This window comes from Zea mays, chromosome 10 (genome assembly GCF_902167145.1).
Source record: "Zea mays cultivar B73 chromosome 10, Zm-B73-REFERENCE-NAM-5.0, whole genome shotgun sequence".
Lineage (NCBI taxonomy): Eukaryota > Viridiplantae > Streptophyta > Magnoliopsida > Poales > Poaceae > Zea > Zea mays.
Window position 1 is genome coordinate 70,797,228 of NC_050105.1, and position 15,200 is coordinate 70,812,427.

A 15,200-nucleotide genomic window follows, 5' to 3' on the forward strand; every position below is an offset into this window, starting at 1 on the left:
TGGCTCGCGACTGCGACCGTGGGCGGTAGGTTGGGGAGGAAAAACAGGGTGAACGCCGGGAAGATGAACGGGTCGTCCGACGACGGCGAAAACGATGGTGCGCGCATGCTGTGAAACGTCCTCGTGGACGTGCAATAGCCACTGCGCGGGTCGGTGTCGGAGCTAGTGTCGAACGAATACGGGGAGGAGACACCTGCTCCCACGCCCTCTACCGATAATGGGGTGACGCGGAGACAAAGGCATGAGGGGAGAGAGAAAAGAAGTAGGATGACAAACGAGGTGGCGGTAACTGAGGCGAGGACCATCATTATCGTGCGGAGTTATAGATGGCCAAATGGGATGTGTTTGGTAGGCCGGTCCGAGGCACAGCCCATTTAATAGTGCCTGGGCCAGCCCAGCACGAGCGTCGCGCCGTACTTGGGCCGTAGCCTCTGCCTGTAGTGCTGGCCTGGCCCGGCACGATTTTTTATTTTACAAAAAATCGTATATACGTATGTACAATTTATATTCAATAATAAAAACACCTGTGTATGATGTTCTACTTGTTAGACGGCTTCACCCAGTGTCTTCCACCCTTCTTCCTTCAGGGCGTGGGTTCGAACCCCACCTCCTACACCGTTTTTTAACAAATTTTACGCTGATTTAACCAAATGGCCTGACGGGCTAACGGGCCAGCCCAACACAATCAGCAGGCCGACGTGTCGTGCTTGTGTTGGAGCTACGGCCCGCGAGCATCGGACCGTTGTTTGGCCATATATGCGGAGGTGTGGTTTGAGACGTGGAGGTTGGTTGCGCGGAGGAGACAGACGTGCAAAGGGTTAATTTAAAATAGATGTGAGAGATTATTTGTAAAAAGATAACGCGAAACAACCGTTGAAACTGATGCTTTAATATAGAAATAGGTATAGATATAGATATAAATATTAAAATTAAACTAAATGTTATTTATATATCACTGATTCGAAGGTAATAAGTATGGTAGTATAATTGTAAGGCCTAGTGTGCCCATTTCAACGTAGTAGAAAAGAGAAACATGAAAAGAAAAAATAAAGAAGCCCACAACTAATTGGTCCAATCCAGCCCAATAATTTTAGGGTTGGTTCATATCTGCCTCAACCGCTAGCCATCCCTCTCAGCCACGGGCAGGGTGGATCTATAGGTATGCCAGTGGGTCAGGGTCACGGCATACCCTATAGATAAAGCCTAAACTAGCCCATATATGAAGAAAAAAAGTCCAGTTTGTATTCGCTTTAGACAGGCGTACCTAGTTGCGATCGTCCGTCCATTTCATCCGGCACTTGTGTATTGTAAGTTGGGAGTTCAAATTTGTGTCTATTTGTGTATGCATGAAAAAATGAATGCAAAACATTGTTTGTTATCATTTTTTTCCCTTTGTACACTCCTTTCTAGGGCTTTCCTTAAAGGAGCAGGAGTACACTACTCAACGTCTTTCCGAAATGAAGATGCCACAGGGGATTCAAAACACAAATTCAACCCTTTATCTATCGTTTATACACTAAATTCACAAGACATGTTGGAGCCAAAGCCTGACGAAGTGTACAAATTGATTCTTTTCTAATGCTTTGTCTGCACAACCTAATATGAGGAAACTATAAAAGAAGGGGGAAAAGAAAAGAAAAGAATAGAACACAAACCCAGCAGATCAGATATTTGGAGGTTGTTTCCCAAAGGAAATGCAACAAAAATGAGCGAAGAAGAAGAGGGGAAAGGGGATGGAAAATGTTGGTTGCAGTCTTCTTTTTGTCCCTTTCTTGGAAAGTAACGAACCTGCTGTGGATAGAATTTGCAAGGTGTCCCAATCAGTTGTTCATGTCTTAGAATAGTTTGTGACCATATGTTAAACAGTAAGACACAAGAAAAATGAGACATGCTATATATAGTTTCAGAAATGAGAACATTAGTAACTAATGAGTAGTAAATGAAAAAATCAGAGTGTTTTACTAAGCAATTCCTCACAGTTTTGCAGGGGTTTTAAAATGGATTATAAGGTAACCTAAAAGTTCTTGTAACATAAATAGAAAGCATACATAAAAAGAATACTGAAGGAAGTGATTATTTTTGTTTTAATTGAATTAAATGTTGGTGATTGTAAATAGTATGTGATTTTTGTATTAAACAATAAGAGATGAAGTAGAGTTTGGTATATGCATATCGAGGAGAAATAAGAATAATACTAATTAACGGTTTGAAATATAGAAACTAATGATGCTTGTTTTAATGAGGAATAAGTGAAAGAACAATCAACAGACATCGATTCAAAACCAGTAGCTAATTGCGGGTTAAACAGTAGGAAACGAAAAAAAATTAGTTGTACTGTATCTGGGTGGGGGAGAAGTGAAAAAGTTAGCAACTAATGATTGGTAAAAAAACTGAATATCTGTGGCTTACCTGTCGTAGATACAACTTGCAAGGTTTTCAAAGCAGTTGTTGATGATGTTGATAAAGTTGGTGGTAGATAGAACTTGCAAGATTTCCAAACCAATTGCTGATGAGCATGAAAAGCAGGTGGCCATTTGGTATACAATAAGAAAAAATAGATTTAGTGCATCTAGGATGAGTGTAAACTTTGAATAAAATGGTAATTATAACTATTATAATTGAGTTAGCATGACCTAAAAAGTCTGAAAGTATTGTCATATTCAGAACTAAGTAGGGTGAGGTGGTATTACAAATCTGAGTGCATAATGTAACGTTGGAAAGTTTAAAATATATGGCCATATATTTAGTTTCTTGTGTTTGTTGCCTTTCAAATGTGTATTCATGTATGTCGCCATATATTATGTAAAAAAGAAAGAATATCAAATTCAAGTTGACTTTTGAAGAACTTTTAAAGCAAATATCAATGCAATGAACAACAAACGATTTGTTTTCTAAGGTTCAGTTTTGGAGAACTTACTCCCCGTTGAGGAGTCCACATAGGACAGGTCTCTCTCAACCCTTTACCTCTCTCAATTGGTCACGGAGACCAATTGAGTTTTCTTCTCTTTTTTGGAGGACACTTAAGTCCTGTAAAGATCACCACACATTTAGGTGTCTCTTGCTAGCTCGTTACATTTTGGCCATCACTGATTTTCTACACTTGGGATGAACATACCCATGAGATAATTGGATCTATGCAGATTTGCAATACATGGGACGTGTGTTTTTACGAGGAAGATCTATATGCTCCCAACATGTAGAATACAAGCCAACAAGTACTTCAAAGAAAATGGGAAGGAAGTGCTTTTGACTTGTGAAAGGAAACTATTACATATGGCAGACAGCAGACAACAGGTAATAACACAAAACTTGAGACATTGTTAAAACTATATATGTGGTTATGGTCAGACTCTGACCATTGATGTCTCACGACAGTTCCCCATGATGCCAATGAGTTGAAGAGCTTTAAACAGCAAGGGCGGAGAAACTAAAATGTAATTTCAATCACCGCTCACAGATCCTCAGCATCCTGTTTAGATGATTTGGGGTGCCCTTCATACTCTAACTTCACCCCTAAGCTTGCAGTGATGACCCTGAATTTCAGCCTTATCTTCTCCATCACGTCTTGAATTTGTTCATTCTCCGGATCGGACAGCGGATAGCTGCCCACCAGTGCAGCCAGTTGCTCAATATTCTTCCTGACCCGAGCTGTGAAGGCATTCTGATCAATGAGAATTGCAGACGTCCACACATCCAGACAGCCGTGAAAGAAACCCAGTTCTTCACCGACCTGGAAACCCATCTTTAAACCAACCTGCCTCCCCTCTTCCTTTCCAGATGCCAAACCATCATTGTAGCCATTTCTGTACCCCTCCTGGTAATGTGTCTCATCTAAGAGTACAGTTGGTTCAAGAAAATCAGCATCAATCATAGCTTGCTGATCCATAATATGAACAAGAGCCTAGTTTAGCTCTCCAACAGATAGTTCTTAAGAAATGTGATTCCAGAAAGCCTGCTTCATAGTCAAAAATAAAAGGATGGGCATAATAAGAAACTAAATGAAGACATGCTAAAGGAAAAAAAGGAGTTTAACAAAACTGCACTGAAATAATGTTATAAATCAAGAGAGGGAAACTGCATATGTATGAATGTTCTCTCTAAAATATCACCTATATTTTTCTGAATGCCAATAAAAATGTAAAACTGATCTATTAAAAGTTGAAGTGAGACAAGTTGATATTCAAGAACCAGACCACGTCAAGTGTATTAATATACACTTTTGATGCAGAAATGCAAAAGGTATGTTAGTGATTATACATGTATCATCATAAACAAGTGGAAAAGCCACTTTCTTACTAGTACATAGTAACAACCTTGCACAGAATACTCCAATATCAGAATGTGTGGTCACAATCAGGGCTGGCAGAATTGATACATATGCTTGCATATTTAATACCATATCAAAATACTACAACACAGGTCCTTCAAACTAATCTGAAGGATTTACTTACAAGAACCGAACCACATCCAACAAATCTCATAGATCAAAGTTCCCTGTAACATAAGATCTTTTTCTTCCCTGTGTATAATGACACCATATATAACAACATAGCCTTTTAGTCCCAAGCAAGTTGGGGTAGGTTAGAGTTGAAACCCAACAATATGTCACCAAAAGGAGAAAGAGAAATAGGAGGGGAAAATCTTTTGAGAGCACATAACCAAGAAAAATATTCTTTGAAAGAAACAGACCAGAAGATGGTAATTGTGTGCATCCAAGGCCTGGAACCACGGACCACATTTATTTTCTGCTTCAGATATCGGTGTTCATGTGGGTTAATTTGCAGGTTCTTGTGCTGCGATGCAGGGTTACTTTTGCCCTCGAATTGCAATAGTCGACTGAAGACCAGTCAATTTCAAAGAGAATGGTACCTTGGTTTTGGGGTACACCAACTTGGTAACGGATACAGGGTACTATATCTAGTATTGAGCGAATACAGATACATGCGTAAGCCATTTTTTTCAAGAAAAAACAATACTAACAGGAATATTACACGTTTTAGTACTTTTTTTGGGTAAACAAACAGTATATTAAAATTCTAAAACAATATCAGCCTGCCAGGAACATTGAAATTCCCTTGAATTCTATTATTTGTACTTCCCACTCCAATTTTGCATATTTCCATTTTGACAGCACTCCAATAGACAAGCCTGCCATGCATTTCCATTGAATTTTCGAAATCGAAGTTGCAAGCCCCCACTAGTAATGCATAAGTTCTTAATCCACTAGTATATTCAAGTAATCGCCTTTGACTTGTGCCTTCAGGCTTGGACGAGACACGAGATCAGTTAATCACTGATCCAACCGACAGCCCAACACATACTACTTGAAGTGCTTGCAGATGCTGCACTACCATTCATCGACTTGCTGTTCCAGTCTAATCTTGGCCAGGGACATGAGAGAGGGGACAGGGAGGGACTAGGAGGAAATAAGGAAGAAATTCAGCTAACCGCTGATCCGTAGCCACCACGACGTCGGTAAACCGCTGGTAGGTGAACGAGCTCGTCGCGCGTGTGCGGGCGTCATCAAATGAGCTTAGTGCGGCTTTCGGAGGGCTTCCTTCACCGGCGATGGATCCCTTGCGGACGACGCAGGTGGCAGCGGTCGTCTGGCTGGGCTAAAGGCCTAAAGCGTCGAGGCGTCGCTCGCCTACAGGTTATGGGTTGCAGTTTAACGAGTCAATGTTTGGGCCATATTCTAAATGAACCCATACGTATCGGCCCACTTGTCTGAATTTTTTGTTTCCAAAAAACACTCATCTTTTTAATCCGACACTACAGGTGCACGACTTTTACTATGTAAATTTACATTCTATTATATGAAAGCCGGTAAGAAACGAGGCCAGATACGTTGTCCATGTCGGCGCAAATTTTTTAGGACGTCCGATTCCTAATCAAAGGTCATACCGTCTCTTAGCTTCTTGTAATCCCAGCTCACTATGCCTCTGGATACTTCGGCGGCACTCTCCCTCACGTCAGCTCACTTTGGCCCCGCTTGGGGGCTTCTCCTCGGCGTTGTCGCTCCCTCCGCCGCCTCTTCCTCTTCGCGCAGAGCGCTACAAGTTTGTTCCGACCTCGCTCCCTCTGCCATTGCGACCGCGCTGGATTTTATCCGGTTAGGCACCATTATGCCTTTCAACTTTTCGTTGCGTTCTTGGTTCTAGGGTTCGTGTCCTCCGTCTGCTAGATCTTTTGCTTGGCTTCATGTTTGTATTGGCGGCTGTGTGACAGCGAATCGTATTCTAGGAAATCCTCTCGAAATCTACCCTAACCTCGCCCCTAAAACCATAGCTAGGGTGGTGCGGCTTGGAAGCCACATGTTCGTCAGTCCGCACGAGAGAGCATGGGAACCAACGATTGACGATCGAACGGCTAAGATAATTCGACTAACGTGGATGGGCTATCAGGCACGTTTCCTTCCTGCTTTAGGGCTTGTTCGTTTGTGCCGGATTGGTGGGTCGGAACGATTCCTAACCGGATTGCTTCTCTAATTTATATAAACTTTGATTAGCTGGAACGATTCCGGGTGCAATCCGACGCAAACGAACAAGGTCTTAATAATAAGAAAATACAGTTTGAGACAAAACATGTATGGTTCACAAGAGATGGTTTTGTTCCATCTGTGTTATGCCTGCTGAGACAAAACATGTATGGTTCAAAGTTTTGTACTTCTGTGTAATTGAACTAATAATAACCCTCTGATGTGAACATCCGAAGTTTCACCACAATTGTACTTCACAGCAAGTTGTATACCGAACCCAATATCACAAGGACCTTCTAAACAACAAACAGACAGCCTTTTAAACAAGAGTGAGATTTCTAGTGTGGCTCTAAGATTAAATTGCTAAAAAGCAAGGGAATGCACCTCAAAACCAGACAAAGGATAGTAACCTATGTACACACTAAACTAGATGCCACCTGAAATTAACAGAAATTACTAACTCAGTAGTGAGCTCGCAATAGAGAGCAGTCTGCTAGTTCACTATCTCGGACTCGAGGGTCCACATTCCTATGAACTAAACCCTAGATAGAACACGCTACAGATTAGAGATAAGACTACTCTCGAAAATAACAAATAACAGAAGCAAGCAAAACGTCGTACCAGCTACCAGGAGGCCATACATATGCGTCCCTACTACAAACCTAAGGAAACGAAAATTAAAATCACTTCGTCCATCTAGGTATACGGTCCTATGTACTACCGACGAAGTTCAGTTACTCCAGTAAACTTCTCGTGTGGCCAGATCTACCGAGAAACGCTATGCACCCATCTCAAAAAACGAAATTAGATCTCGACTTGGGGAAGAGGGAGGGTGCATACCGAAGAGATGGGGAGAGCGAGGCCCGGTTCCCGCCGACGCTGCGGTGGGCGCTGCCCTTCCTCGCGCCGTAGAGAAGAGAGGTGGTCGGGTTGGGACAGGGCTCTGGTTCGGCCGCTACCTGAGACGAATCGACGAGTCTTCTATCAAGTGACTATCTCTCCCTGCTTAAATCATCTCTGTCTAGATATGAATTTAAAAAGTTTTTAGAAAAACTCTTCCCAACAGCTATATAAAACATTTGTCCTTAAATTTACAAACTCCCTACAAAATCCAATTTCATTCCTGCATTTAGAATTCTTATTGGGACTCCCTAAATCAATGTTGATTCTAAATTCATCACGAAAACCATATTTCGGCCACTATTTTGTATCGTCCCACAGTCCCATGACCACAAATCTATCTTTAGTGCCATGTGTTGTCATCATGTCATCGTCACGACTTTCTGATCTTCCATCGACAATTTCGACCTTCCAAGACATTATGTAAGGTATGCAAAGTGGCCTAAAATTGTAGGTGGTCTTCAACACTATGGCCTGAAATTTTTCATGACTGGATGCAGTTTTAGGTTACCGTTCATGTTGCGTATGTATGATTTCATTACATATATTAATTGTACCAACTACCAACTTCTAATCATGACAAAATGCTTCCTCGTTTTTCTTCTTCAAATTTTGAAAAGTGAGAAACTGGCATTATTGTTTTCATTCTGCAGAGTCTCGCATTGCAGAGCAGAACCTGGAGTTCAAGACCAAGAATGATGTGACCAAGAATGATGTAATCGAAACACTGAATATGATTGTCAAGGAAAAGTCACAAAAGATTACTACTATGCAGAATGAAGTAACTTCCCTCGAGGTTTAATAGCAGTAAATTCACTATTGTAGCGTTGTTTCATAACTTATTGAAGCAATATTCATTACACGCTGGCTATACAGGCCAAAGGGTCTTTAGCTGCAGAGGAGCAGGCAAGCAAGGCCAATGCACTGGCCATTGAGCTCGAGAAGCAGGTAGTGGGCTGGCAGAATTCCAAGAACTATAGTGTGAGAGAATATTGTGGTTCCTGATCTAATATCTTTCAGACCGAGAAGCTCAAGAAGGATATTACAAAACAAAAAATAAAAAAAGAAGCTCTAGAGGCTAGGGCTGGCAATGCTGATAAGAAGGTGCAAGAGCTAAATATGAAGCTGGAGAAGGTAAGTGTGCAACTGTGGCTGCCGAATTATCTTATTTGCTACTACATTGGACTGCAATTTCTCTCTACTTCAAAGATATACAAATACTTTTCATTGATTAGAGGCCATGGTGAATATTCTGTAGTTAAACAGTGAGCATGCTTTCTGTGTTGCGTGTAGTTGCTTACTGGCTTACTGCTATTTTCTTTACTTTTGTGATTCCAGTACTGGTAGTGGTAGGTCTTCAAAAGTTTCCCATTTTTCTTCTTTGTCCATGTTAATTGTAAATGAATATGTAACTATACTACACATGAGTGATGAGCAATGGAAATGTATGGTTGAATTCTGCTAACACTATTTGGTGATTGTAGTCACTGATAAAAGAATTTTCAATAGTTGCGAGAGTTCCATGGAATGAAAAATGATACCAACCTTGGAGGAACTAGATGCCTTAATATTGATAAAATGGGCACCCAAATTTGTCTCGACAAGGACTTCAACCTAGTGGTCTCGGCATACATCCACATCCTCAACCTATTGAGCTAGGCTCCCTATCCTAGAGGGTAGAGTTCCATGGAATGACAACATGGCACATGTTAGCATTTTCTTATTTATCTCAAGTATAAATGGGGCTCATGTCTTGTTGAGTTACAATCAAGCTGTAAAGTAAAAAAAGATTGAGGTTAATTCCCCGTTGAGAGAAAGGTAGGTTGTCAGATGCGGTGTGCTTTCTTTCTTTCTTGTCACCTGTTTTATTTTCTGTGTAAGCAGGGTTAGGCACCTCAAAAAAGAAAAGAAAATATTTCTTTTAGTCCATTCTTTTATTCAGTGTGCAGTGTCCTTACTTTTATACTTTTCTTAATAGCTCCAGAGGACAAGCAGTGATCAAAAGCGCAGGATTCAGAAGACTGGACATGCTCTTAAAGCTGCTGAGGTATGAAAATGTGTGACTATTGTGATGTTTTGTTCTGATGCAGTGTGTTTGCATTCTATTCAACCTTTGTTTCTTATGTCTCTAGGACGAGCTGATGAAGGCTCAGTTGGAAACAACAACAAAAGTAAAACAGCTTAGAGAGGTAAATATATATTCAACTCTCTGATATCCTATCAAGGTTTGTCAGGTTGTTGTAAATACATTGCAATTTTAGTAAAACTATCTGCTTCCACAACTTGGTGCAGTATATCAATGATTTTTTTAATAAAATGCAACTTTGTCAGCTCAGCTGCTCTAATTGTGAATCTGTGATGGAGTTGCATAGGATAGTAAATTCATGTTCTGATTGATGTAAGTTCATTGTAAAAGTTTAGTAAATATATCCGCTTCACGTCTTGGCGATGTGTTCCAGTGACCTTTTTGACAACACAATTTGGTGGAACTTAACTTTTCAGCTGGACTGCTCTAATTTTGAGGACTCATGAAGCTGAAAAAATACAAACTCACTTTTTGCTAAACCCTAGCATATTCCAGTTCTTGGGCATGCAGTTGCTATCAGGGAACTGTTGACACATATACAGATCAACTTAGCAACAATGAATTGTCATCGCCACCAAAAAAGTATGTATGGAAAGACATTATTTATAAAATGAAAACAAAGTATGCCTTTTAAGTTTACAACTACAACTTCAATTCCATATTAATATAATACACTACATGCATGATGAAGCATACCCAGGTTAGCAAAGCCATGCCAGATTCTTCATGTTCCAAGAATGATGACAGTTAGATCATCCTGAAATATATCAAGGTATGACACCATTCAGGATCCTTTGTACACAAACCTCGCACCCTCGTTTTCCCTTTTTCCCCATTACAACAAGCAAAACTACATCGTGTCTAACAAAAAAAACCATATTTAAGTATCCTGATAATTTGTTTCCACAAATCAACAACCATAACCCAAAATAATGTATTACTAATAATTAAAGCCACTACTTCTGGCTTTATCTAGAAACCTATATGCATAATTTGCGAACTTGCCTGGCCGGACCCATAATAGCTTTATCTTTTGCTTACCAAACTTACTAACTCCAGCAACTTATTTCTTTAAAGTTATCCTGTCATTCATGATTTTTGTTTGAATGCTTTGAACCTTTTCTTCAAACATTACCTAGATGCACTTGCCACTGTTCTTAATAAACCTGCTTGTGTACTGTTATTCACTTAAATATTGTCATAACAATGTGTTAGACTGTTAGCCTCTTCATGTACCTTATTCGAGAAGCACAACTTTCAATTAAGTTTTTGTAACTTGAGACTTAGTACCTGCTTGCCATGATTAGAGGGAAAGATAAAATAAACATGTTATGTGTAATTGTTTCTCTCCTTTGAAAGAATATTATTTCTTTTATAATCCTAATATTGCATTGAGCTCTTTGATGCTGTCTAGACTAACATACTCCAATCATTTGTATACATGTATTAGTTTTTTTGCAAGCATAGAAGAGGCTCCATCACTTTTGGTCATGAGACTTTTATGTACATATGAACCTGATGTTGAAGCCTTCCTAGAACTATGTGTGTCTATGCAAGAAACGCTTAATCACTTTTGATCAATAGACTTTTGTGTACATATGACTCTGCTATTGAAGCCTTTCTAGAACTATGTTTGTCTATGCAAACTTTACAGACACACTATTGTTGGATACTCAAGTATGCTACTTTAATGTAACTTGCTATGTATTGTAATCTAAGTTTATATTACTACTACTATTAGTATAAAAAATATTGTTCAAATTTCAGCGGGTGTTCTTAGATACTTGCTATTTTAAACAAGATATGCTTGTCAAAGAAAAAGAAAGGACAACACGTGGGCAGGCGCGCGTAACGCACTAGTACTTATGAATTGTGATACATTGTTGCTGTAGTCGCATGCACGTTATATTAGGGTGTGTTTAGTTTGACTTTTGACTTTGATTTTTCTTCCCAAAAGTCAAAAGCAAAACTAAAGGGTTGGATCTATAAATCAATTTTTTCTAAAAACCGACTTTCTCGTAGTATAAAACTAAAAGTACATCTAGACCTGCTTTTAGCGGCTTTTGAATGAAACCGTAAAAATATATGTGAATTTTTTTTTAGCTTTTTAGTGATTTTTACTAAACAATTTTTAGCTTTTTAGCAGTTCATAGTCCACAACAGCTTTTTTCATAGCTCACAACATACAACAACTTTTTTCACAACCACAACCAAACCAAACATACATTAAGAGCATATCCACTAGTTATGTAAATTTAGCACCCTAAATTACAGATTTAAGAAGTCGTTAAATCACTTTAAGGAATAGAAAAATGGGTGTGCTCCAACAATTCTCTATTTATTGGTTTTTAATTTTTAAGATTGTCCATGTCAACAAAAATGAGCATGCTTTCTAATTTAAATTGAGCTAGCACATCAACAACCTTACATAATGTCTTGGAAGGTCGAAATTGTCGATGGAAGATCAGAAAGTCGTGACAATGACATGATGACAACACATGGCACTAAAGATAGATTTGTGGTCATGGGACTGTGGGACGACACAAAATAGTGGCCGAAATATGGTTTTCGTGATTAATTTAGAATCAACATTGATTTAGGGAGTCCCAATCATGGTTATTAAAGCGGTAAAACGTTAAAACGTTATGAACCAACTTTTCAACGTTTAAACGTTTAAACGAACGTTGAAACGTCTTTTCAGACTTGAAATTCACTGCCACACTTTAGCCTGCAACACACAGTAGAATGGTATTATACATTTATACTGTTGGCTGTTGCAGCCACACTGAGCAGCGGCGGCTGGAGCACTGCGCACTGGCTGGTGGCTGCTTCACTGTGCACTGGCTGGTGGCTGGCGGCTCGCTGGAGCACAGGAGCAGTGCGCACCGTGTTTTGGATACGAACAGCAGCAGAATACGAACAGCGGCTGGACCTGCCGACCTGGGCGGTTGTGCACTGGCGGCTCGCTGGAGTAGGAGCACTGGGCGGTTGCGCCTGGACCTGGAGCACTGCGCACTAGCGGCGGCTGTAGGTGGAGGGAGGACCGGAGGAGGGAGGAGGGGGGCGGCGGCGTACCTGGAGGGCGGAGGACGGCCGACGGCGGCAGCGTCTGGCTCTGGCGGCTCCGCGGTTGTGCTTGTGGGCAGTTTGGCGGCTAGGGCTGTGCGTGTGGGCAGTTTGGCGGCTGGAGCAAGCTTGCTGGTTAAAGGCCCATTAAGGCCCAAGAACTCATAGACGCACAGAACGTCCCTAGAACGGGTAAAACGTCCAGAACGCGCGTTCCGACGTTTAAACGTCCAAAACGGACGTTCTACGCAGTTTTTTTTAAACGTACGGACGCTTTAACTCCTAATCACGTTTTAGCGCTTAAACGACGCTTAATCGTCGTTTAAACGACGCTTTAATAACCATGGTCCCAATAAGAATTCTAAATGCAGGAATAAAATTGGATTTTGTAGGGAGTTTGTAAATTTAAGGACATGTTTTATATAACTGTTGGGAAGAGTTTTTCTAAAAACTTTTTAAATTCATATCTAGACAGAGATGATTTAAGCAGGGAGAGATAGTCACTTGATAGAAGACTCGCCGATTCGTCTCAGGTAGCGGCCGAACCACCCCACCACCTCTCTTCTCTACGGCGCGAGGAAGGGCGGCGCCCGCCGCAGCGTCAGCGGGAACCGGGCCTCGCTCTCCCCATCTCTCCGGTACGCACCCTCCCTCTTCCCCAAGCCGAGATCTAATTTCGTTTTTTGAGATGGGTGCATAGCGTTTCTCGGTAGATCTGGCCACACGAGAAGTTTACTGGAGTAACTGAACTTCGTCGGTAGTACATAGGACCGTATACCTAGATGGACGAAGTGATTTTAATTTTCGTTTCCTTAGGTTTGTAGTAGGGACGCATATGTATGGCCTCCTGGTAGCTGGTACGACGTTTTGCTTGCTTCTGTTATTTGTTATTTTCGAGAGTAGTCTTATCTCTAATCAGTAGCGTGTTCTATCTAGGGTTTAGTTCATAGGAATGTGGACCCTCGAGTCCGAGATAGTGAACTAGCAGACTGCTCTCTGTTGCGAGCTCACTACTGAGTTAGTAATTTCTGTTAATTTCAGGTGGCATCTAGTTTAGTGTGTACATAGGTTACTATCCTTTGTCTGGTTTTGAGGTGCATTCCCTTGCTTTTTAGCAATTTAATCTTAGAGCCACACTAGAAATCTCACTCTTGTTTAAAAGGTTGTCTGTTTGCTGTTTAGAAGGTCCTCACTACAAGAAACTGGTTAAAGAACGTGGGTGAAAAACCGTCGAACTTAATGTAATAGGCCGTCGAACTTACCACAAGAACGTGGGTTTACCCACGAATATAGCCGACGACGATTTTTGGACGAACTTAAAGAAGTAAGTTCGACGGTACCCACGTTCTTAAGGTTAAGAACGTGGGTACCGTCGAACTTAACATTAAGAACGTGGGTACCGTCGAACTTATGGTTAAGAACGTGGGTTTTTAAGTTCGACGGGGGCCGTCGAATTGTTTCCCATAAGTTCGACGGCACCCACGTTCTTACATTTAAGTTCGACGGGGCCACGTGGTCGTCGAACTTATGGGTCCTGCGTGGGTCGGCGAGGGCTGCCCATTAAGTTCGACGGTACCCACGTTCTTAACCTTAAGAACGTGGGTACCCACGTTCTTAACCCTTTTCCAGAAAAAAATAAAAAATACAGAAATGAAAAATTAGACACACATAATATCACATGCAACACAATATATCACATACAATACAGATTTCAAACACATTGATATATGTTCATATCACAAATTCACATAGTCCAAATATATAAGTTCGCAAATTCACATAAGTCCAAATACATAAGTTCACAAATTCACACAAGTTCACATCCATAGTTCACAAATTCAAACATTAGCTCCATCGCTCTCGATCAGGACATCAGATTGTTGTTCGTAGCTCCACCACTGGAATTGAGACATATGTCCGCAAAGTCAACGTGAGGGGGAGGAGTCACTTGATGAGAGCCAGAATCCTACAAAATAAACCAAAATTCTCATAAATACACAACTGGCATTAAATCACATGTACACAAAGATATAGGAAAGCATGATAAACACAAAATGTGGCTTCCATATTTGTGCATAAACATGAACATGAGAGTGAAAACAAACTTCATTTCAAGACGCAGCACCATGTTATTTAAAATGATGCATCGTGCAAAGGATCCGCGATGTTAACTATTCAAGAAACTACTTTGGAAATTCAGACTTAAACGCTATTCCAAATCTGAAAATTCACAATTCAGCTAGCTAACAGTCCAAAGCATGCTCTCACAACACTAAGCTAATGAGAGATCAAGTGCAAGTAAACTGCTCCTAAGTTAAAGATGATTTGGCCATGGGAACTATGTATCAAAGTTGGGCCTTGAGTTAAAGGGCAACTTTACCTTTAAATGATGGACAAAAGATGAGAGGCTTGACTGGAGAAAAACAATCTCAAATGAAACACTAAAGTTGCCCAAAAGTGGATTTCAAGATCTAGCTATGTTTTGCTAATAGTCCATATATCAAAGTTGTGGAGCTTGGAAAAGTGAACAAGTTTCTTATTTGGAGATTTCCATGCTATGTGCAAAAGTTTGGAGTAAATTGCAAAAGTTCAGAATTGGGGGAATTTGAATTCAGCACATAATAGTTTTGTTTAGCCGTTTTTGGACCCATGTAACTTTTAAACTATGGA

General features: G+C 40.6%; 1 protein-coding gene and 1 pseudogene across 3 annotated transcripts; one reads left to right on the forward strand and one right to left on the reverse strand.

Annotated features, from left to right (window-relative positions):
- Positions 1-3,118: 3,118 nt before the first annotated feature.
- Positions 3,119-7,456, reverse strand: LOC103641192 (uncharacterized). 2 transcript variants are annotated; one of them, XM_008664558.4, is made up of 2 exons: positions 7,319-7,456; positions 3,119-3,955 (listed from the first exon to the last, which is right to left on the reverse strand). In XM_008664558.4, exon 2 carries the CDS (start codon positions 3,884-3,886, stop codon positions 3,452-3,454), a length of 435 nt encoding a protein of 144 aa, XP_008662780.1. In that variant the 5' UTR covers positions 3,887-3,955; positions 7,319-7,456; the 3' UTR covers positions 3,119-3,451. The 2 variants fall into 2 exon arrangements, with proteins under 2 accessions (XP_008662780.1, NP_001344890.1); NM_001357961.1 differs by having other exon boundaries at positions 3,231-3,952; positions 7,319-7,432.
- LOC100278629 (myosin heavy chain pseudogene) lies at positions 7,380-11,119 on the forward strand (annotated as a pseudogene). The gene is made up of 8 exons (NR_161464.1): positions 7,380-7,466; positions 8,032-8,174; positions 8,255-8,326; positions 8,399-8,512; positions 9,357-9,425; positions 9,511-9,567; positions 9,881-10,046; positions 10,156-11,119. The product of NR_161464.1 is annotated as a myosin heavy chain pseudogene (transcript).
- The last annotated feature ends 4,081 nt before the right edge of the window (positions 11,120-15,200 follow it).

Coding starts and splice junctions, on each gene's coding strand:
- LOC103641192 (XM_008664558.4), bottom strand. CDS start 3,886: ATGGATCAGCAAGCTATGATTGATGCTGATTTTCTTGAACCAACTGTA.